General features: G+C 40.6%; 1 protein-coding gene across 1 annotated transcript; it reads right to left on the bottom strand.

The window, feature by feature from the left end:
- Nucleotides 1-1,747: 1,747 nt before the first annotated feature.
- ASNS (asparagine synthetase (glutamine-hydrolyzing)) lies at nt 1,748-17,463 on the bottom strand. Its single transcript, XM_054274152.1, has 11 exons — nt 17,196-17,463; nt 13,744-13,981; nt 12,307-12,492; nt 11,890-11,991; nt 9,730-9,857; nt 8,863-8,989; nt 7,423-7,529; nt 6,993-7,093; nt 5,143-5,224; nt 4,730-4,885; nt 1,748-3,418 (listed from the first exon to the last, which is right to left on the bottom strand). Exons 1-11 carry the CDS (start codon nt 17,442-17,444, stop codon nt 3,209-3,211), a joined length of 1,686 nt encoding a protein of 561 aa, XP_054130127.1. The 5' UTR covers nt 17,445-17,463; the 3' UTR covers nt 1,748-3,208.
- Nucleotides 17,464-22,244: the final 4,781 nt, after the last annotated feature.

Genomic DNA, 22,244 nt, shown 5'->3' on the forward strand with positions numbered 1-22,244 from the left:
TTGAAATTATTCAATTAAAATAAAAATACAATTACAATTCTGTGCATTACCTGCATCCAGAGACAGGCTTACATAAAACTAAGACTTTCCTAACTGCAGCTTTTCTATCAACCACAATATCTATGTAAATACATAAATAAAAAGCAATAAGGCCCAAAGTTCCAAAATGAGGGACTGCGAAGGCACGGTGCAGGTGACTTGTGTGCTTTGGCTATCCCACAGAAAGGCACTGAGGAACACACAGTGTCATTTTTACAGAAATAAGCAGCCTCTCTCCCACAATTCAGCTGCTCTCTCCTTTGAAGACACGGTTCCCTAGCCAGGTCAAACACAGGATTACATTGTATCAAATCCTCCTTCCACCACTTCTGTTATTGGGAGCCAAATTAGGTCTCTATCAGAAAAAAAATAAGTCCACCCTTCCAAGACTCTAAGACAGGCTGCTTTTACACTTTACTGTGGTTTTAAACAGAGTTTCAAAAATTTTACATAATTTCAAACCATCCCACATCAAAAAACTCTGACCAATGGACTCAGGGTCCTAAAGTCCTGCCAGGTGCTCTATGGATCTTACATGCTGGCTTGTACTGGGGAACTTCTCTAGAGAGCCACTGTCAGGAACACTGGGATGTGGCACACCCAGGGAGGCTCCACACAAGCAGCCAACAGGAGGATAAAACAGCACCCAGGCTTTATTAAAGGGATGAAGGGCATGGGGAGCACCTTAAGCACCTGGCAGGTCTCATACCCTGCAGGGCTCTCTTTGGAACTGTTAACTTCTCATTCCTCAAAAGGAGGAAAGATTGCTGTGAAAACATACTTAATAACTGAATTGATTAGAATTAAAGCAAAACCAAACCCATCCCAAATCAGCAAAAAAATCCTACTTTTTTTTAGCCACTTTGCAAGAACCCTTGCTATAGATTCTCCCTCAGCCCTCATCAGTCCTGCAAGCCAAGCAAATACTCATGCCTGCTTTCCCCATGTGGACCACTAACTTCAGTTCCTCATCCTCACTTGACACGATGCTCAAACCAATACACTCAAGCTGTCAGAACCGTGCAGATTAATTTTATCCTAAAGAAAGAGTGAGAAAAAGATGCCACCACAGCAGGAAGAAAGCTAGAGTAAAACTAGACAAGACAGCATTGCACCATGGATCTGCATCTGTTCCCTCCTGTGACAGACTACAAACATGGCTGCAGCTAGCAAATGATTCTGAGTAGGGATACACATTTTTGTCCTAAATTTTTTTCTTCTTTTTTTTCTTTTTTTTTTTTTTGTTTTGTCCTTTTTTTTGCCACAATTTTTATTTTAAAGGGAAAAAAGAGAGAAAATATAGTACCACAGAAACTATAAAGGCTGTAGAATTCCAATATGGAAAAGGAATGAACAGGTTTTACACTCACAAGACCTTTGACAAGGCATCAAGCACAGTATTCTTCCTGTGCACATTAGCAAAAAGCTAAAATAACTAAATCATCAGTCTAGAATATTGCCCTGATATACAAATCTCCAATGTACTAGGATTTTTTTAAAAACTAGCTGAATTGCCTTGAATGCTGCATTGTTGCAGCAGAAAGTGCATTTGAGCAGTGATCCCAAAATACGTTGAGCCTGTTTTTACTACAGGCACATACTGGTTTTTTATCACAGACTTGGAAGTTTACAGTGAGTAGTAAATCTTACCTGTACACATCAGTACCTAACCACATACTCTATACTCCCCTCTCAACTCAAACTATTAACTGCTTCAAAGAAATCCAAAAAGACAAGCACATGGTCCTTAAGTAAAGAAGGCTGCAGGAACATATTACAGACAGTTCACAAGTGCTGTGGTGCCACCAAAAGGTTTCAGCAAAGTTTCTGGGATAGAGACTCAAATGCAGGATTAGGGTGGAGCAACAAACAGACGACCAGTCATTTTGTGAAGGTTTTAAATCAGAACAGCTTATATTTAATCTTTTAAATAAAAAATGGCTTTGGTTTCCTAGTCAAGAGGGACAATAAAGACTTGTTTTCATAAAGAGTGTGATGCTAATCAAGTCAATCTGCAGCACATGTGTATTTCTTGACTACCCTTATACTTTAGTTACCTTCACAAAAGTAACCCACATGGCTAAGCAGTCAATAAGAAGTTCTCTTGGGTAAAAATGCAGGTGTTTTTTCAGTAGAGTATCAGAAGTTCTTGTGATTTCTGAAGCAGTTTTTTCCCCATTTTTCCAAGGAAGGCATCTGATCCTATTGATGTCAGCGATGCTTTCTCCAACTACAAGCTATAGTTAACAGGTTTGGTTCACCCACACAGTTGGCCACTTGTGGTTCAGCAGCAATACAGATGACCTTTCTTCATCATACAGATGAAGAATACATTTATAAATGAAATAATTCTCACAATAAATGAAAAATTTCTTAAAATACTTACTCATGCAGTTTCTATCAGACTGATACACATCACCCAGTTAACACTCTTTTTTTTTCAAGAATAATAAATACATTTATAAAAACTGAAGTCCTTGAGTTAGAAACAAAGACATAACTTGGTTTCCCTTATCCATTCTGCTCTTTGATAACAGAAATAACTTTCAACTGATGGTATATTTACAGAACAGCCAACTGGTAGCTTCACACTAACAAATAAGATTGCCATTCATATAATTAACACCCAGCACCATCTTGATAAACTCTAGAAAGCATCTCTGCATAGCTATGAATATCTGAATACTTCTTGAAAACTAGACCAAGGATTTCAGGAGTGTGTAGAAGGATATTCAGAATAGAATAACATAGACACTATCCAAGTCCCAGGAACACAAATCACCAGATAGCTAGAGTCCAACTCCCATTTGCTCAGAGCATCAGCAGCAGTTTGCATCAGCCTGATTCAAGTCCTCAAAACAGAGCTCACATTAAAATATATTAAATGATTTCAAGGAAAATTAATACAATCAAGGTTACATAAGAAACAGAGCTGTCAAAGTAGTCCCTTGTCCAGAAAGTATTCTCCCATGAATTACAAAGTTTTGGTACAGCAGCCTCAGTTTTCCATAGTACACTAACAACAGAAAGCATTCATTTCCAATAGCATTGTCAAAGTACATGTTAAAGATGATTTAAGCTTTAGGTTTGCATAATTTGATTGATTTTCTTAAAGCACAGTGCACACAAAACACTTGCAGCACTTTTATCTGGGGATTATTGGAACAGTCTACTCTTGGGTAGCTGACTTGTAATGTTTCAGTGTGCGTGCAGAAGGATCAGTAGCTTTAACCCATCGTGGCATCCAGTAGTGGGGCAGCCAGCTGCTCCGCCCTGGGTAGTGCTTCTCAAAGATCTGGCGGTAGTAGTAACTTTCTTTTGTTTTAGGAGGATTGAAAGGATATTTCTCTGCTGCCTTTTCCAGTAAAAGGTCATCAACCTACAGACATACGCAAAATTCAAGTTAAGCTGCAAATATCTTCAACTTTTAAAGATGTACAAGGATTCACCAACCACTAAACATGCACAGTTTTGGGAAAAAAAGTCTATTCTAGACGCACAGGTTTGACAGGTCAAACAAACCTGTGTCACCAGCTCACTTGATCTTTACAAACACATAAATGTATTTCCTTCCAGTGCTGTTGGTATTTCTCTGCAGGAAATGTGAAGCCCATTTCTCTGGAACACAACCACTTTTGTTAGCAAGGTCACAGACACTTCTTTCCTACTCTTCCTTTGCTGTGAAACAAGGGCAAAAACTTAAAGCAGTCATTTTGCCGTGTAAGTGGCTTCCTAGGTTGTTTTTGAAGCTTGGGGAAGAGTTGGCTGTTATAATCAACACCAATAACCATGCTCTTAGCAACAGAAGACCTGGGATGCAAAGGCAAAGGCACCTGCAGTTGCTAAGTTGCCTGAGAAAGGAAGGACAAATAGTTGCACCTGTTGAGGCAATTTCAATAAGCAGTTTTGGCTGCCATCATGCTGTTCAAATTTTCATGTCTGTAAAACAGATTTGCTGCTCCTACAGCAGTACAGGCTCAGAACAGGCAGCAGAACACTGTTGCCTGACCCAACTACTTTTGTGTCTGAGGAATCAGAGAAAGAAAATGGGGAATAAAGAATTAGTGGTAGGACAGAAGCTCCCATCCACAGGCTTGACTACATGTATTTCCATGTAACAGAGCTCTGGTGTAAAGACAGTCTTATTCCCTCCTCTCCATGATAAAACTACCCCTGCACTCCAGAGAGGATTATCCTTTGTACAGAGTCAAAATGCTCTAAGTCTTCACTGGTTAACAATGCAAGCAGAGGCTTTAAAAAGCAAAAAGGCTTAGCTAGGGATGGCTTTGAAAAATGAATGACGCAAACAAGAAAGTACATTATATGGTCATTATGTTGTTACTCAGCTGCAGAGTAAGTTCATACAAGTGCCTTCAGCTGAAGCAGCTGCTTTGCCTGTAACCCAGAAATTGTGTTTGTTGATATACAATCTAATTTGCAATCCAGACACTTAAATGATGTTCATTTCCTTATACAGTCATTCCTGGCAGGGTCTAGCATTTCTAACTAGGACCACAAATGTCTTTAATCAACTCAGACATCGAGAAGAACATTGATTAAGGTTGGTCTTACTCCTGCACAAGTTAACTGCTATACCCAGGTTTATTCTCTCAACTAAGCCTGTGAGCTGCCTCCCACTGGCAACCATATCTAATACACCTAAATGAGAAAGGAAAAAGTGGTATTCTACCTGTTGATCAATGTAGTCCTGAAGAATGGAAAACCAGGATTTCTTTACTGATGCTATACCATCACTGAAAGCTTCTTTGGGTCTCCAGAGAATTTCTTTGGGAAGCAAATTGGAATCCTCAAAGGACAATCTTAAAAGGTATTTTTCAATTCCATTCTGTTTGCAGAACAAAAAACAATGTCATGAGTCTCAGGAACTGCAGTGCAAAGATCTGGATTTAAACACTTATGAAATGGATTCTTCTCAAAAGTTTTGATCATTAAATGGCTCCCAACAATTCAATAAAATATTTAAGAGCATGCTTGAGTTTGGGTGAAGGACTTAACCATCGAACTCAGCAATCTGGTCATGCTTAGAACAGGTATCAGTGAATTTGTAAACTTACATTTGGATCCAACCCTAGTTTTATGTACCTTTGGGATTCGCAGTTCTGCTGGCAGAGATAAATAATAAGAAGTAAACCGATGATCCAAAAATGGGACTCTCAGTTCAAGGCTAAGCAAGGGGAATAAATAGAAAAGATACTGAATTAATCCAACAAGTCATCTATTTACAAATTCCACAGCAGCTAAGCTTTCCCTGTCTTTCATATAAAGACAGGTTTTCTGCTTTTACTTGGAAGAAATTTTACTTGTGTATTTACAACTACCTGAATTTAATTCACCAACTTGTGAAGTGAGGTGTATGGTCTACACAGATTAAAGACTATGATGTTTTATAATGTCATATGCCCTGAATTTACAGACTACAGTCCTATAGGATCTGCAAAAACCATTGCAACATGTATGCAAAAGCACATTCTACAAAACCCTCTTCCTCTCAGAGAACTAACAAGTTGCTTACTAGCATTTGCATCAGCATTTGTAAACATATCATAGAACCAAGCAAGGACTTCTGCTGCCATTTCTGAAATCCACATTTGTTTGTGTTGTCAAGAAACAGCAAAAAGGAGCCCTACATCATTCACACAAGTTCTCTCCTATACCAGTGGAAGACACACATACAAAGCCTTCCTGCTTTTGTATACCACAGCTTCTAAGGACACAGAAGGCAACAAATAAAATAACAGTAACTGCACCCTCAGCAGAAAGAATCCCTCTTGGTGTGTCTGCTCAAGAGACTTTACGCTGTACAGCTTCACAAATGAAAGGAAATGTTATACTGGATCCTAGTAATTTCATTGTCTTTTTAGCTTCTACTCTGATAAAAAGTTTCAGCTACTTCAGGTAATACCCACCTTACGAAAAAAACCCCCAAATTAACCCAATACTGAGTATTCAGTAATCAAATACTGAGGGCTCAGTTTCAACATATAGTAACAAGATTTGCACTGCAAGTCTTTCCTTATAGTTGTTCTTGTTCCTAACTGATAAGGGCAGTTTCATCCTTTCCCCTTTGCTCTTAGTTCTTCTCCCTTTTCTCCATGAATCTGAACTCCTTAAATTCTCTTCTAATTTGTTAATACAAGGGTTCTTTCTTCCTAATAGTGCCGTGCAGCAGGTCCAAAGAAAAACAAAAGCAGCCAGCACAGGATATTAAACAGCCTTCAAAGTGTGGTGAAAATTTTCAGCACAAAACAAATTATGAGACAAATGGCAGGTCTCCTGCACTAGTAGAGAAACAGAAGAAAACTGTAAAAAGCTGGGCAAGTCATTTTGTAGTAGGATCAATACACAACAAGTGCTTCCCAACAAATAAGTTGTTTGCTTTGCCAAATATACCACTTTTCTGAGAACATTGTTCTCAGTTTAATGAATGTATTTCTTTTAGTAAAATGCTTCTGTTTAGTATAACAATACTATTTTCTATAGCACTCAATTTGGAGGTTCTTCAAGGTATCAGTTACACAGGTTGTATCCTAATGTCTCTTTATTACAGACAGCTACCTAATTCACATATCTTTTTCAGTATGTTGTTTTAGTTCTGACAATCATGAGATTCAAGATTTCTTTGGCTAAACCTCCAAAGACCCCAAAGTCAAATACAAGTTTGCCCTACCTCCTTAACTCTGAATATTTGTACTTCTAACTCACTGCTTCTGTAAAGACCAGTACAGTCCTACACAAAACAATATTTCAGTTGGCAACACAGTGAGCCCTATAGTCACACATCAGATTAAATTTGGCAGTATGCTTTACTGTTGCTCAAATTCCTTAAGCCTACAACTTCATGTTCGCACACAAATCCTCAGCAGTCTTTTCCTGCCTTATCTTCTTTTACTTTTAAATTATGAGTGCTCAGCATCCAAGGGAATACATTTTACCCATGTGCTGCAGTAGTTCTGTCTGCACGAAGGACATCAAACAGGTAGAGCTCCTTCAGAAGCCTCTCACTCTCTTCTGCACCTTCCTCAGGAGATGGTGCCTGAAAACAAACACAGCATGGAGCACACAGGTGGAACACAGCTGCACTGAGGCAACCAGTGCTGGCTGTCCTGCATTTGAATTGCAGTGATCACCAAACCAGTAAAAACTACATACAAAAAATAACAGTCTCAGGAACTACTGAAGATTAAGACAGCTATTTTTAGGTGATTAAATTCCTTGGATTTTATGCCACCCCAGAAGAAAAACTCCATAAATCTACAGTTATGACAAGTCTCAAACATCACACCTTGAGGTATCACAGATGTTCTGCTGAAAGGCAGAACAAGCAGCTAACTCAAGGGCATTCTGTATAGTGAATATATTTACCTTATGGAAATATATATATCCTTGTGTCAGCTCATCTGATCCTTCTCCTGAAAAAATGACCACACTGTCTGTTTTCTTCCGAATATACTTGGAGACAAGATACATACCTTAAAAAAAAAGTATAAAGTTATTAAAATACATCTACATACACGGTGCTATATGCAGCTAGTAGTTTAAAATTTAGCATTTTAGAAATTTGTCTCCTAAGCTACTTCCTTCTGTAGCAAAAAAATGATGTAAAGTAGCATCTCATTGTTACTCAAACCACCAACAGCCACACCAAGTTGGTGCTGCAAATACATCTAAACTGTGTATTTACACTTGGCCCTCAAAATATCAGAAAGATGTGTCTACCTGTGATCCTGGGAACACTGGAGGATTCTCATGGGAACATAGAGAGGAGATGTTCTAGCTCCATTTGAAATTAAGTGCATTATTAATTCCAGCACAGTGCTGAAGAAACCCTCTAGCCTTGGGGAAAAGCAAAAGTTGCTGTTTAACTCTCCACCACTCTGAGTAGAATTGGATGAAGCCCTTTTTTCAATTTCTTTTGTAAGGAATTTTTTATAAAACAGAATTATGCCTTCCACTCAATGCATCCTTCTGAATGGGACACTTTCATAATGAAAGTATTACAAATCTAAAGAAAAGGATCTAGTTCATTATTATATTAAACAGCAAATCTCAAAGAAAAAATGACAGAAAAAAAAGTTTTAGTAAAATGCTTAAATTTTTAAAGAAATGCATTCAGTATTTCACAATGTTAAATCCCATCTTCATGGAGGAAATTCCACCTAGAGAGTTCAGTTTCGAAAACTGTGCTGCCTATTTGGCTTCAAAACTCTTCTATGATGACACAAGATTAACTGGGTAAAATGCTGTAGCTTGCATTACACAAAAGGTTCCACTGGATTAAGGGTTCTCCTCTCTTATCAGGCTAGCAGTGCTCTGTTAGAAGCTGCTGATGACTCCCTTCACTTCTCTGAATCAAGCATACATTGTAAGAACCTGTTACTAAACCTGTGTTACCAAAGGGTAATAATAAATATTTCAAATTAGTATCAAAACTATGCAAGGAAAGGGTAACTGATTTGCTGCCAGAACCTCAGAAAACCTGTGAATTTCCCCTTCCTTCAAGGTACATACTTACTAGAGCAGAAAACTTAGACCTGCAGATCAAACATTTCTTCTTCACGTAACTATTGCTTTTCATCGCAAAGCTTCAAAAACAGTCCTTGACAGTTGCTTTATGAGTCAGGGATTTGTAAATAACTGCTTTTGCCTCAGTGTGGCAACACAGATAACTCTGGGTACCAGAACTTTGGAGTCCCAATCCCCAGATTCTGTGCCAGCTAAGGGATCTAAGAGATGATCATGTAAGTTTGCGTAAGATTTTATTTGGGTGATATAAACCAAAGATTGCCATTAAAAATATCTTACCAATAGAAGCTCTTATTGTTGTTATATCGTAGGTTTCCAAGGAGAAGATAACCTCCTCTATTGCCTGAATCCCCTCTTCAGTATTAAGTATTACTTCATGATGTTCACTGCCTATATGTGCTGCCACCTGTTTGCAAAAGGTCAAAGTAATGCATCACTTTTCAACCAAAACATTTTATAGACATACATTGTGTTTAGAGTAACACATTCAGTGAAAGCACCAGCTCTCTTCTACTACAATGAAAATTATGACATTAGGCCAAGAAAAGACATTACTTTGCAGACCTCTGACTTGCAGTGGTATGTTCACCAGAGGGAACACAGTCTTCTTAATTACAGTGTTCAATCATAATTGCAACAGACCATCCAGCTGCTTGCCTAAAATGTTAACAGAATCTGTAGAAGCTCTAAATATTCTAAATAGATATCGGCCCAGCATCACAAAAGTGAGGAAAGCCTGCATAGCACCCCAGGTACCAAACGGTTTGTACAAAACTGTAATAATTAACTTACAATATTTAATATATATAAATGCCTTAGCACATGAAGCATAACAGGGAGACCTACCCTGATACCCAGAGGCAGAACTGAGACAAGTCCAAAGTACTATCCTTTTGACAACATGCAAGGGGACTCTGTCATGAGTGTTTTTCAAATGCAAGAGAAAACAGGTAAGGTTTCATGTCCCTTTTGTAAGATTAAACAGCAAGCATTGTACTAAATTATTTACTGCAAACTGATTAACATCATAGCAATAAATGAATTTTCAGTGGTATTATTAATGCCATACCATGAAGTTAGCACCATTAATATACACTGTTTAGCATTCAGTAGCTCAGAACAAACTGAAAGCAATGTTTAAGATACCTTTCTGGCAGCAAGTAAGTCAGGACTGTTTTCCATTCCAATTGCAAAGGTTTGTAATGGATAATTGATGTTGATTTCTTTCATCAGTTTCAGAAGAACAGCTGCGACCAAGCTGGAATCTAAGCCCCCTGCCAACAAAACAAATCATCTGATTAGGTATTTGAATGATGTTTTGCTTCCCCCTTAAGGAATCCAGATCCTGGAATCCTATGAGTGGGCTTCATTTTTAAGCTGTCCGAGTACAAGGTACTTCTCATACAAGTATACATTTACCTCTATTAATAAAAGAATCAGGCAATTTTAGTGGAACATTGTCAGTAACAGTTATCAGTACTTTTGGTGTCAGAAGCATCAGTGGAACTCCTTATTAAAGATAAACACAAAGTATACTGAACACATTGTACTACAAGAGAATATGCCCCTTCTCAGCTCTACTAAAATGGGATTTATAGTCTCTGTTTTAAAACCACTCCCTATCTTCCTTTTACCTACACATTTGACAGTCAACTGAAAGGACTATATATTTTTTTTATAATTTAAGCAAAATAACAGAATGCTTAGTGTAAGGGCTCCACTCCTCTTCATTCTTTTTTTTTCTCCTCTTCTTTCTAGAGGGGAGTGAAAGGATTTGAACAGTTTGGATAACAAGCAGAAAATAAAACCAAGACATGCATAAGCTGCCTAAATGTACTCTAAGGATCCACTTTCTAATTATCACGAATTGTTTCTGCTAATCCTTACCCTAGTTCTACTTGCTGCTCTCCTACAGAGTACTGAGCAGAACACAGTACCTGTTTGCCCACATCTGCCTGCAGTTCTGACAAGCATGAGGCAAGACCCTCTTCTCTTTGTTTTCTACCGTCTGCATGTGTTTTTTCAGTTAAGTACAGCACATTAGCATAAATCCCCACCCTGATCCCCTTTGTGGACATGCTATCTAAAAAAAATATTTCCTCTCGAAATTACATACAAATTCTGAGAAAAGGAAAGCACAGAAAACAGAGTGCTCAGGATGCGGAAATCAGGAAAATAAAAACCCAGGTTTCCACTGTGACACTGAAGAATTCCCTCTGTGATTAGAAACAAAAGCAATTCTCTGTGATGTTCCAAGCATACACAAAATTGTGAAGCACTGAGATACTCTGGTATTATTTATATCAGCACAGGCACATAGTTTTGCTTCCTGCATGTGCATCTGAGGAGCCGCTGACTGCCTTCTAATTTGATATTTGAAATTTGGGGTTTGAACAAGCTTTTTTACTGAAACTGAGATCTTCCAACTCTATATATTTTCCAGTTTTATTTACCTTCTTCCTACTTTTTATGATTGCACAGTAAAGAAATGGTCCAGCAGTATCTCCTGGTCAGTTCTCTCTCATTCAGATGCACATTTAATAGGATTCATAACAAATGAGTGTAATTACTGTTTTAATTAAAAAGTGAATGCATGAAAAGCATTCCAGAACTCTAACCACAAGTACCAAGTGCCATACAAACACAGGAAATAAAGTGTCAGACCCATGGTTACAGAGCCTTATCTCTATAGAGTACCCCTGCAACACTGAACCATCAGATCACAATAGTGATCAGCTCAGTGAGAGAACAACTTCCTGTACCACAAGCTGTTACCTTATCAGCAAAAGAGTGTAGCAAATAATTTTGGTCCAGATGGTCTCCTGTAATATGGTAAATTAAGGAAGTTTAGGATGGAGACTAAAGTACAGCTGGCAGGTAATAATTCTCCTGCTTCTGAAACATGCCAAGGCTTTATTCTAGCTTCAATCTCCACAAAGTGAATGTAATAATTAAATTTTCTTTTTAGACCAACCTAATAATAAATCTCATGTATTTAATAATATAGAGTGATTTTCAACAGGAATACTGTATTTATTTTTCTTATGTAAAAATGCTCAGTGTCTCAATAAGCCAAGATCCCAGCCCTGAGTAAACTTTAAAAACATAAGATTTTCAAGATACTTGTAAACTGGAAAACTTTACTCCAAACTAAGAAGTTCTCTGTTGCCTATTCTAAAAAGCAAATGAAGATTCAGATCACTCCAGGTACACTGCAGCAGAACAGCCAATATACTTTCCTTTAACTACTAGAGGATGGGCAAAAGAGAGAGAAGGTACAGAATCACTGTGGTTCTTGCTCCTTACCTGACAGAAGACAACCAATCCTTCTGTGAGCCATCAAACGTTTTCTAACAGCATTTTCAAAGAGAATACGGATGTTGCTTTTCACTGTGTCAATGTCAAAACCTGCTCAGAAAAAAGAAAAGAGAAGGGTAAAAAATCTCCAAAAAGTGTTACTTAGACTTTGCTGGATGATGCTAATTAGGAAACAAAGATATATGTCTGAATCTCCTTTGATAACAAGGACACTCAAGTCCATCTTTGTGTATGACTGCCTAAAAAAACAATTCTAACGTCCCTACATTTTAAAGGTCATTACAAGTTGCTTTTTTTTTTCTTAAATGGTACTTTTTAAAACCAATCAATACAAATTTTACATTCAAAGATTATGGTTTTTTCACTTTTAAATCAGAGTAAGTAGCAAAATCTTTGCTGTACTACCTGAAGGCAGAGCTTCCACTGTATCACATGCAACATGGAGTGGTTCATCTTTACAGCTATGAAATTTTACTAATTCCACTGATGCAACCTTGCCAGAGGGCTTTAAGTCCAACACTTCATAATGACCCGGAAGAAACGGCTCCACTTTAGAACATAAGGATGTTGAATGCTTTAAGTTGATAAGCCCTACACATAAAATGGGAAAAAAGAAAAATGTCAGAGTTCTTGTCTTAAAATGGTTAAGCTATCCCTCACTCAACAGCCACTCTACTAAAACTATATACAAATATTTTCTCTGGATCTTAAATCTGGTATTAAAAAAAATATCCTACTGAGTCACCATCAGTCCTGGCCAGAGCATGATTCTGCTTCTGGCAGGATGTACACATAGATCTGAGCCATCTCAAGCTGAGGCAGATAGCAGAGCAAGCAAACCAGCAAGTTTTACTAATTGGCAAGTAGCAATTTATCTCTGTGAGCAGTAGGAAAAGCACAGTTCTAACTGACTACATTATGGCCAGGTCAAAGTATAATATGTTTAGGAGAATTTGAATTACAATTATTAACTTATTTTGTGTTTAAAATTAAGTATAGTCAAGCTAACAAGGGGTCTGCAATAAAACAACATCACTGCAGTAATTGCTTAATTGACATATATTTAGTGATTTCAAAACTCATTGGTTCTAGACTGATTTACTCCACTGCCAAGGTGTAACACTTACAGCCAAACCTCATTTCCATTCCCCCTGTGAAAGAGGATGTTTTGAGGACATCCTCAAAAGGGACACAGTTGCTGTTAGAGAGAGACTGGTAATTTACTGTGATTGTTATAGGACACAGTCTCCAAAACATTCACTTCCCTTCTCTCTTCACAAGCAACAGAAATAGTGCAGCCCCTAGTTTAGAAGGGTTAACATACATTGGAGCCTGATAATAAAACAGATATACAATATATGGGACAGAAATAATAATGAAAGTCAATTTTAGCCAAAGTGCATTTTAGGCAATTTCAGTAGGGTTTCAAAATTCCTGGCTTTTACAGATTAGCAGTTCTTGTGGTATAATTACCTAGTTCACTTCGTAACACCAAGACCAAAGTCTAATATTATTTATTGTAGCATAAGTCTAGTCGAATTCAATAGACTATATTTAACTATGGCCTAACATAAAACATCTTGAGTTCAATACTGCTAAGACTCCAGAATACAAAAATTCTAGTTAAATAAGCAAGTTATTTTAGCGATATCAAGGACAATTAAACATCTAGGATGTTTTTATTTTAATGATGTGGAGCTCTTACATTACTAAATATAGCTGATCTATTACTGAACTTACTGTTCATTTTCTCTTCACACTAAGAAGAAAAGCTCAACAAAGAAGTTTGTCTCCAACAGAAATACCTAAGATTATTTAGGCACTAAACACAACTGGCTTTACCTTTTGCCTCAGAACAGACACCCAAAAATCCATCATCAGTCAGCACCTTAAACAGTGGTCTGACTCCATAGGTATCTCTTGCCAGAAACACTTTTCTGTTTGCAGTGTCCAGAAGAATGAAAGCAAATACACCATCCAGCATGGATGCTGTTTGTTCTATGCCTCCTCTGTTGTATAGATGAAGGATGACCTCACCATCCACTAATGTTTGATAGTCAAATCCAAACTGCTTCTGCAGCTAAAAAAAAAATAAAGAAAAACATAAATAAACATTTGCAAACATTGTCTGCTTAGTAATTGTTCCATAACAATAATCTTCCAAGTAAAATCACAGTTTAAAAGACATACAAATATTTCTACCAAAGAAGGAAATGATACTTTCGTGTTCAGTTGTACTGGGTTTGCATGGCCTGGCTTTGGTAGCAGAGGGACAACAAGGGTGGCTGCTGTGAGACTCTGCCAGGAGATTTCCCCACGTGTGGCAGAGCCAAAGTACAGGACAGACCCGCCGCTGGCCAAGGCCAAGTCAATCAGGAATGACAGTAATGCCTCTGTGGTAACATATTCAAGAATAAAGAAAAGTTGTTGTGCAGATGTCATTGCAGCCAGAGAAGAGGGATGTGAGACTGTAAGGAGAGGAACAGCTCTGCAGTCACCAAGGTCTGTGGAGAAGGAGGGGCAGGAGGTGCCAGAGCTGGATTCCCCTGCAGTCCATGGTGCAGCCCAAGGTGCAGCAGCTGTGTCCCACAGCAGATCACAGGGACGCAGAGATCCACCCACAGCCCATGGAGGAGCTCCATGCTGGAGCAGGTGGATGCCTGAGAGGAGGCTGTGAGCCCATGGGAGACCCATGCTGGAGCAGCTCCTGGCAGGGATATGCAGATCTGTGCAGAGAGGAGCCCATGCTGGAGCAGGTTTCCTGGCAGGAATTGTGACCCTGTGAGGGACCCATCCTGGAGCAGCCTGTGCCTGAAGGAAAGCACCCTGTGGCAGAGGGACCCACACTGGAGCAGTCTGTGGAGAACCATTCCTGTGGGACAGACTCGTGCTGCAGAAGTTTGTGGAGGACTGTATTCCATGGGAGGGACCCACACTGGAGCAGAGGAAGAAATCTCCTTCAGCAGTGGCAGGAACATCATGTGATAAACTGACCATAACCCCCATTTCCTGTTTCCCTGCTGGGGAGGAGATGATAGAGCTTGGCAAGGAGGAAGTGGTAGAGGGAAGGTTTCTTTTTCAAGGTTTATTTTACTTCTCATTACTCTGCTCTGATTTTGTTGGTAACAAATTTAATTTAATCTAATTTCCCCAAGTTCAGTCCGTTTTACCCATGACTGTATTTGGTGAGTGATCTCCCCCAGCCCTTAGCTCATAAAACTTTAGTTGTATTTTCTCTCCCCTGTCCACTTTTTGGAGGGAAGCTTTGGTGGGTGCCTGGCATCCAGCCAGGGGCAACCCACAACAAAAATTTTACCCAGGATCATTTCTTAGGCAATGAGACTGACAATGCAGTCTGAAGCAATTCACATTAAGGCAAGTTTTCAGGGATACACTTCTGAGATGTCAAACTGCAAACCCATGACCCTGGTCTTCAGAAGCACTAGCCAGCCACTGTGTAAAAAAAAAAAACCACTGAACAACTCAAAACACATAGACATGTGCAACATCCCTGCAGAGTAAAGTACTTTGGAAACAAACTTTGGTTTACTTTTGCAGTCACTGCAATTCCTCAGTTTTTTTAATGCAGACAGTTTCCTTCTGCCTCGTCTTCCTCCATTCCTCAAACTATTCCTTTCACTCTGCCTGTGCATATAAAACGGAAGAGGAAGAAATTAGCTGTCAGACTTAAGTCAGATCAAATATTCTTCATGTTCTTCTGGTGCTACTCTTAATAGTCCTTTCAATAAATACAAAACAGAGGGAAAGAAAGGGCTTCACTAAAACTCTGACAAGCCAAAAAAACCCACAAAACCAATGCTTTAACGTTTTAAAGTTCCTTGGTTTTAAATGTTACTTATGAGTAACAGTTGGTCATCTTTGATCAGACTGAGTCAATGTCAAAATAAGTAAGTCATTGCCCTGAGGAAGGCAATTGTTTCACCAGTTATCCTTTCTTAGGTAGGTTTCTTCCACAAGCTTGAAAGAAAAATTTCATTATAAAGAAGGAGGGTACATAATGTAACGACAACAACCAAACAAATTCCTGTAGATGGCAATGCAAGTGTTGCACAATTAGGGTCCCCTCAGGACTGTGGGTAGCATGACTGAGAGTAACTCTTACTGTTTTCAACAGTAGAAAAGCCACAGTGCAAAACACTGCAAGTAATACAGACTGTTGGTGCAGTAGATTTCACATGTACTGCAGGACAAACTCTCACCCTTCAAACAGCCAGATACTTGAAGACTGGGAAAAAAATTGAAATCTCCTGGTTATTCAGTCAAATTCCCAATGACATTACTGATGTCACTGATGCGACTGACAGCAGCCTGACCTGACTTAAAAAAATGCGACATCAGAAATGCTCTAAAATTAGCATTAGAAGTACTACAATATCTCTGATCATTCAAACGTTTCTGATGCTACCACACTTAGTATGGGACACATTTTACACATTGATTCAGCGTGATTCAGAATGAGACACAGTTTTAAGCTGCTTTTTACATCAAATTCAGATATCTGAATTATCTATCTGCCAATAACAGGCAGCATGGACATCTCAGCACAGGGACTGAGGAACACTGACAGTGTTTAGCAGCAGCATCACATCCATCAGAGACATTCAGCACCTTTAGGAACTATGTAAAAGTTGCTACTTGCTTTGTGCCTAAGAGACTTAGGTGGCTCTCAAAAACCCCACACAAAACCTGACTTCTGCTGCAGATACCTAAGGACTTCTGTGGCATGCTGGAAACACCTCTCCAAGGGTTATTGCCTTTATATAAATAGGTAAGCATGCATACTATGCATCATTTTATCTTAAGTGACATATCCCATCTAAACTGAGAGGCAATAATAAAAATGCAACACCCAACAACTTGGGAGAATGATGAGCCAAAACAACTGAAGAGCAGGACAGACTAAAAGCATTTGTATTATGAAGAGGGAAGAAGGGAAGAAAGAGGCTTGAAATTCTTCTCCCCAAAAGATAATGAAGAATGTGTCTTAACTTTCAACTGAACAAAGCTGAAGATGTAAGTATTTCTTGTTAATTAAAAATTGATTTTTTCAGTATTAAAGATTATGTATGTTGCAAAACAAACTACCAGATTCACAGCTCACTGAGATAACTCATTTCCCTTTTAATACTAGCTCTTTGCTAACTTTCCCATTTCTTTTCTGATATTCTAGTCCAACAGATTTTAAAGATCTTTGAATGTCCACTAGTCTTGAAATAATAAAAAAAAAGAAATAAAATTTTTAAAAATTGCCTTACCATGTATACAACACTTACCTGTTTGAAATTGTAGATTTCTCCATTGTAACACAGCCACAGGTATGGGAATTTCTTCACCCGGATAGGCTGCATCCCATATAACTGATCCACAACCGCCAGCCGGTGGAAGCCAAAGCAGCAGTTGGTGAAACCATTGACGTTCTCAAAACGAAACGCATCAGGACCTCTGTGTGCAATCTTCATGGCACTGAGACACTGCACAGAAAGGCACTCATCGCTGCCAAACAGGGCCCAGATCCCACACATGGTGAGGCTCCTGCTCTACCTGCACAGGAGAACCTGTTCACCAGAGACACGGACACTGTAAGCAGGAGCTGACACTTTGTCCTGGTCTGGCTGAGAGAGAGTTCATTTTGCCCTCAGTGCTGTGTTTTGTGCTGGTATCACAGCAGTTTTGGCTACTGCTCACCAGGGCTCACACAGCACCAATGCAGACCAACATTTCCCCCTCACCAGAAGACTGGGAAAAGGCAAGACCTTGGAAGGCAACGTAGCCAGGACAGCTGACCTAAACTATCCAAAGGGATATTCCATATCTGATGTCCACCCAGATAAAAGATTTAAGGGAAAGGAGCACAAAGGCAGAGCAACTACTCTGTGTGCTGAAGCCCTGCTTCCCAGGAAGAGGCAGGGCATTGCATGCTGATGGGAATGAGAAAATAAAATCTTTGTTTTTTCCTTTTGCTTGTGCACGATCTTAACTTTTCCTTAAAATTAAACTGCCTTTATCTCAACCCATAAGGTTTTTTATTTTTCATCATATTTTCTTGCCCCTCATTCCATCCTGCTGAAGAGGGGAGTGATAAGAGTGCCTTGGTGAGCACCTGAGATCCAGCCAAGGTCAACCCACCACACAGCTAAAAGCCATAGATAACAGATGTAGGCTATCACTCACTTAACTGCTGAGAGGCCTGATAAAAAGAATAGCAGACTTAACCAACATGAAGTAAAACCTGCTCAAAGTACGATAAGCAAATTTTCGCCAGCAAGGAATTAGGTTTAAGTTTTACCTTTAGATACAGCAAGACTGTCTATGATTTTTTTATTTATAGAGCACAAATAGAACAAACCATCACTAGTCATAGAGTGTGAAATTTTGAAGTAACATCATCTGAGCAGAAACATTAAACATCCTTTCAGTTTGTCGCCTTTACATTCAAGGGAGGTTTGTAACAAAAAAGGAGGCTCTTGAGCAAGACCTGTAGTGACAGGACAAGGGGGAACTGCTACGAAGGAGAGCAGGTTTAGACTGGAGTTCCCCATCCGGCAGCGTGGCAGGCCCAGACGGCAGAGGCGCGGCGGGAGCGGGGCTGCTGCAGTGCCGAGCTCCCCCGGCCCGTCGCAGTCCTGGTGTGCCCGCAGACACACACACACACACACACACACACACACACACACACACACACAAACACACACACACACACGGGCCTTGCAGCTCCCCGAGCCCGAACTCCAACAGAGCACGTGTGCCCCAGCCGGGGCCCTCCCGATCAAGTGATGTCGCTGGAGACATCAGCCCAACGCGGCCTGAGGGCTGCGGTTCAGAGAGCCACACACAGCCCGCAGCTCCGGGGACACAGGGGATGCAAAAGCGTGCCAAGGGGAGCATGGCACAGCAACAACACTGCTCGCCCTCCGCATCTGCCCCATCTGCACATGCGATGGCGCTGCGGACCTCAGCCTCAGCACATGGAGCTGTGCTTTCTCACCATCTGGCGCGTCCTCCTGGTCACCCGCGGTCTCTGGGCGACCCGCGGGCACCCGGGACAGGCTCCCCCCGCATGCATCCCCTCCGCCCCGGGCTGCCGCGCATCCCCCCGGGCCCACCGCTCCCTCGCCAGCCGGCGGCGAGAGGCCGAGTACCACGGCAGGAGGCCGAGTACCGCGACAGCTCCCCGGCCGGCAGCCCCTCGGGCGGGGCCGGCCCTGCCCGCCACAGCCCGGCCGCTCCCGCCCCGCTGCCTTACCCGGTGCTGGCCGCCGGCGCACGCAGAGCCGCCGTCCGCGCCGCGCCGGGAGACGGAGGAGGCGGCCCCGGCCGGCCGCGGCTCCGCCCCGCCGGCAGCTGCTGTTGAAACACGCCGCGGAGTTTCATCATGCGCTTCCTCATGCTCTGCCCTGCCCTGCCCTGCCCGCCGGCGGGGGCACGGCCTGGGCCCGCAGCCGTGCCCGTATCTCCGTGTGCAGCCGGCCCGGGCTGGCCTGCGGCGGGGCAGGAGCGCCCAGGCCGAACACCGGCACCTGCCCCGGGCCGCGGTGGGGAAAGCGAGCCCGGCAGGCACCGCTGGGCGCTCCGGGTATCGTGGGCTCAGGTGGGCGATGTGTAGCTCTCAGAAATCCTGTCCCTGCGGGTGTGCTCCGAACCCTGCCTTGCGTGTGTGTAGGGAAAAGAGCTAAGGCATTGCCCCAAAGCTGCTTTATTTGGTCTGGGAGAGGCAAGTCTGTTATAAATAAGCTTGACTAGGCCAGTATTCAAGCAGCAGTTTATTAATTAATATGGTAAAGTATGAGCAATACAGCGCTGGGTACAGTGGGGGAAGTTTTCCCTCCAACTGCACATCGATAGTTGAGGTTTACAGGTATTTATAGGGGTACTTATAAGCTCTCTCAGCCGTTTCTATTCCAATTTTTACTCATCAGCAGTTTCTATTCCCGTTTTTTACATCACAATTCTATACACTATTGTGATTTAGTTTTTCTCAGATGTATCCCAGAAAGGAGTATCCCCAGATGGTGGTGGTCGGGTTTCCAAAACAAGAAAGATGAATCCCATCTGATTAAGTCCAGCTTCCCAATCTGGGTCCGCCTTTTAATTGCAAGGACTATAAATCTCATAACACCAATGTCCAGCTTCCCTTGGTCGAAACTACAAATCCTTGAGTTGATGTTCATCTTCCTTTCTCAAGCTGCTTTCCTCTGTTTTGTTAAGGCATGAGATAAGCATGTTTCCTTTATATATATATTCCAAAGCTATAGTTTCAAGGATACAAGCAATATTCTAAAATTATATTTCAAAAGGTTACTATTGCAAAACTCTTTAAGGCTTAACTACAAGCAAAGAGCAACATCCTTAACACTTTAATTAGAATGTTCCTAAATCAACTAAGGTCAATTGCAAACAAAAGATAGGTTCAAAGGCCTTCTTCCATGCTTTACTTTCCTCAGTTATTATTAGAATTCGTCTTTATAACTGTTTATAACTATAAAGTTGGTTTCCACATGTATCACAGTCACAAATACACACATTGCCTGTATGTACCTGCCACGAAACACAGCCTTGTATTTCACAAGTCCATGTGAAACTTTGGAAGCTTTGCCGAGGATGTACGATTTTTCTGTGCAAAACTAAGTTCTGAATCGTAGGCACGATGAGTAAAACAGGATTTTGGTGCTTACCTGAACTTTGTTATTGGACAGTTTTGCCTATTTGTCTTTGAGAGTGCTAAAGTAAATGAAATTCAACTCTGAATATTAGGATGTGAAGTGTTAAACATAAACCCTAATTCTCCACCAATACTTCAAGAGAGCAATTAGTAATTTGCATGCCAGTTTTAGTGGAGTTACTGTAAATCTGCAGTACTGTGCATACAGTTCTTCAAGTCAGGCAGTTTGTCAGCAGTAAGTCTGGTCTGTGTGTAGAATTTTAAAAGGACCTTTAAGAAGCCATTGAAATGATATTTTTAGGCTTCAGAAAGAACAATGTGCTGAAGCAAGCTGTGCATGAGAAATAGACTCCAGTGCTGATCAGGATGTAGGATGTTTCTGTTCAGCACAGCTTCACCTGAGCACAGGCAGCCTGCATATGCCATGTGTGCAGCTCCCAGAGCTGTGCACTGCTTGGAAGGGCAGGTTATAAATGTGTGCAATGGCACATGGGGTCACTGCTCAGAGAAGAGAAGTGGTTGTGGTGAGGAACACCTTATCTCTTGAGGTTTTTTCCAGAGATCTAAATGTCACTCTGCACTTTGGAAAGCTACAAGAAATAGTAGACAAACCTTGTACTAGCTTAGGTTGTTTTGGTGGTTGTTTGTTCATCAGAAGCTTTTGTAAGCAGCCTTTCTTTACATCTTTATTTCTTTTCTCCATGCAGAAGAGACTTTTTGATGGGTCTGCTTAGGCTCAAATTGTTGTCTGGGCACTTTCATTGATGGTTCCTAACTGATGAATTCCTGGTTCATAGCTAGATGTCATAAAGTACTTTATGATAGTTACAAACCATTTGGTACAATAAAAATCTTTTAATGGAGAAACTGAAGCAGGGAGACTGAGAAATGACTTGGAGAAAGTGGCTTGGTAAGGCTGGATGGGTACGGCCAGGGTAGAGCAAAACCTCCCAAATCTTCACTAGAGCCTTCATCCTTAAGGTGCACTGGGTAATTTATCCTACCCTTTATTATCACTTCTAAAAACCAGGGAAACTGCTGCATTGAACTGTGTCTTGCATGTTTAATGCCCAATTTTAATGAAGTTGATGGTGTGATATATGGGGCTATTGGCAGAAATGCTACGCACGATCTGGTTTTTAATATTGGCCATGTTAGTGTTTGGTAGTTATAAAAGCACAAGAAAAAACTGATATGTCTCTGGCCTTTTCTCTACTATTGTCAAGTAGCCCATTATAGTCTGTTTATATTAAGTCTCATTCTTCAATATCCAGTCTTTTCTTTCAGCATATCTGCAGACAGCACTAGATGTAATTACACCTCAGTCTCTCACCTGTGTTCTTCCCAAGGCACATCTTCCCTCTCAGTTTTCTCATTCCTGCAGAGGTCATGTGTAATACTTTCTCCAAAGCATTGTCATCTCCACTCTACTCCTCTAAAGTTGATTTTTCCATACATTTTTATTGAAAGAAATTTACATTGCATCTGGCTGGGTTGAGAGAACAGGTATGCATGTAAATATTGGGTGCCATTAGTAGCTAGGAGACTTTCTGCTTTGTGATATGTACCTGAGAATTACCGCTTGGCCACAGAATAAAGACATTTAATAATGGCTGAAAAACCTTGTAAGAAAGGTCTTGATTAATGAATTAGGAAGTGCTTG

Source organism: Melozone crissalis, unplaced genomic scaffold (genome assembly GCF_028551555.1).
Source record: "Melozone crissalis strain CALT ecotype California unplaced genomic scaffold, PUWL_Pcris_2 ptg000016l_1, whole genome shotgun sequence".
NCBI lineage: Eukaryota > Metazoa > Chordata > Aves > Passeriformes > Passerellidae > Melozone > Melozone crissalis.

What these genes read in the sequence shown, in the direction of transcription:
- ASNS (XM_054274152.1), bottom strand. Translation starts at nt 17,444, where the DNA reads ATGTGTGGGATCTGGGCCCTGTTTGGCAGCGATGAGTGCCTTTCTGTG. An exon ending in AGTGGAAGCTCTGCCTTCAG is followed by an intron (nt 11,992 to 12,306) that starts GTAGTACAGCAA and finishes TTTTCTGAGCAG; the next exon opens with GTTTTGACATTGACACAGTG. An exon ending in GATTGGTTGTCTTCTGTCAG is followed by an intron (nt 9,858 to 11,889) that starts GTAAGGAGCAAG and finishes TTTTGTTGGCAG; the next exon opens with GGGGCTTAGATTCCAGCTTG.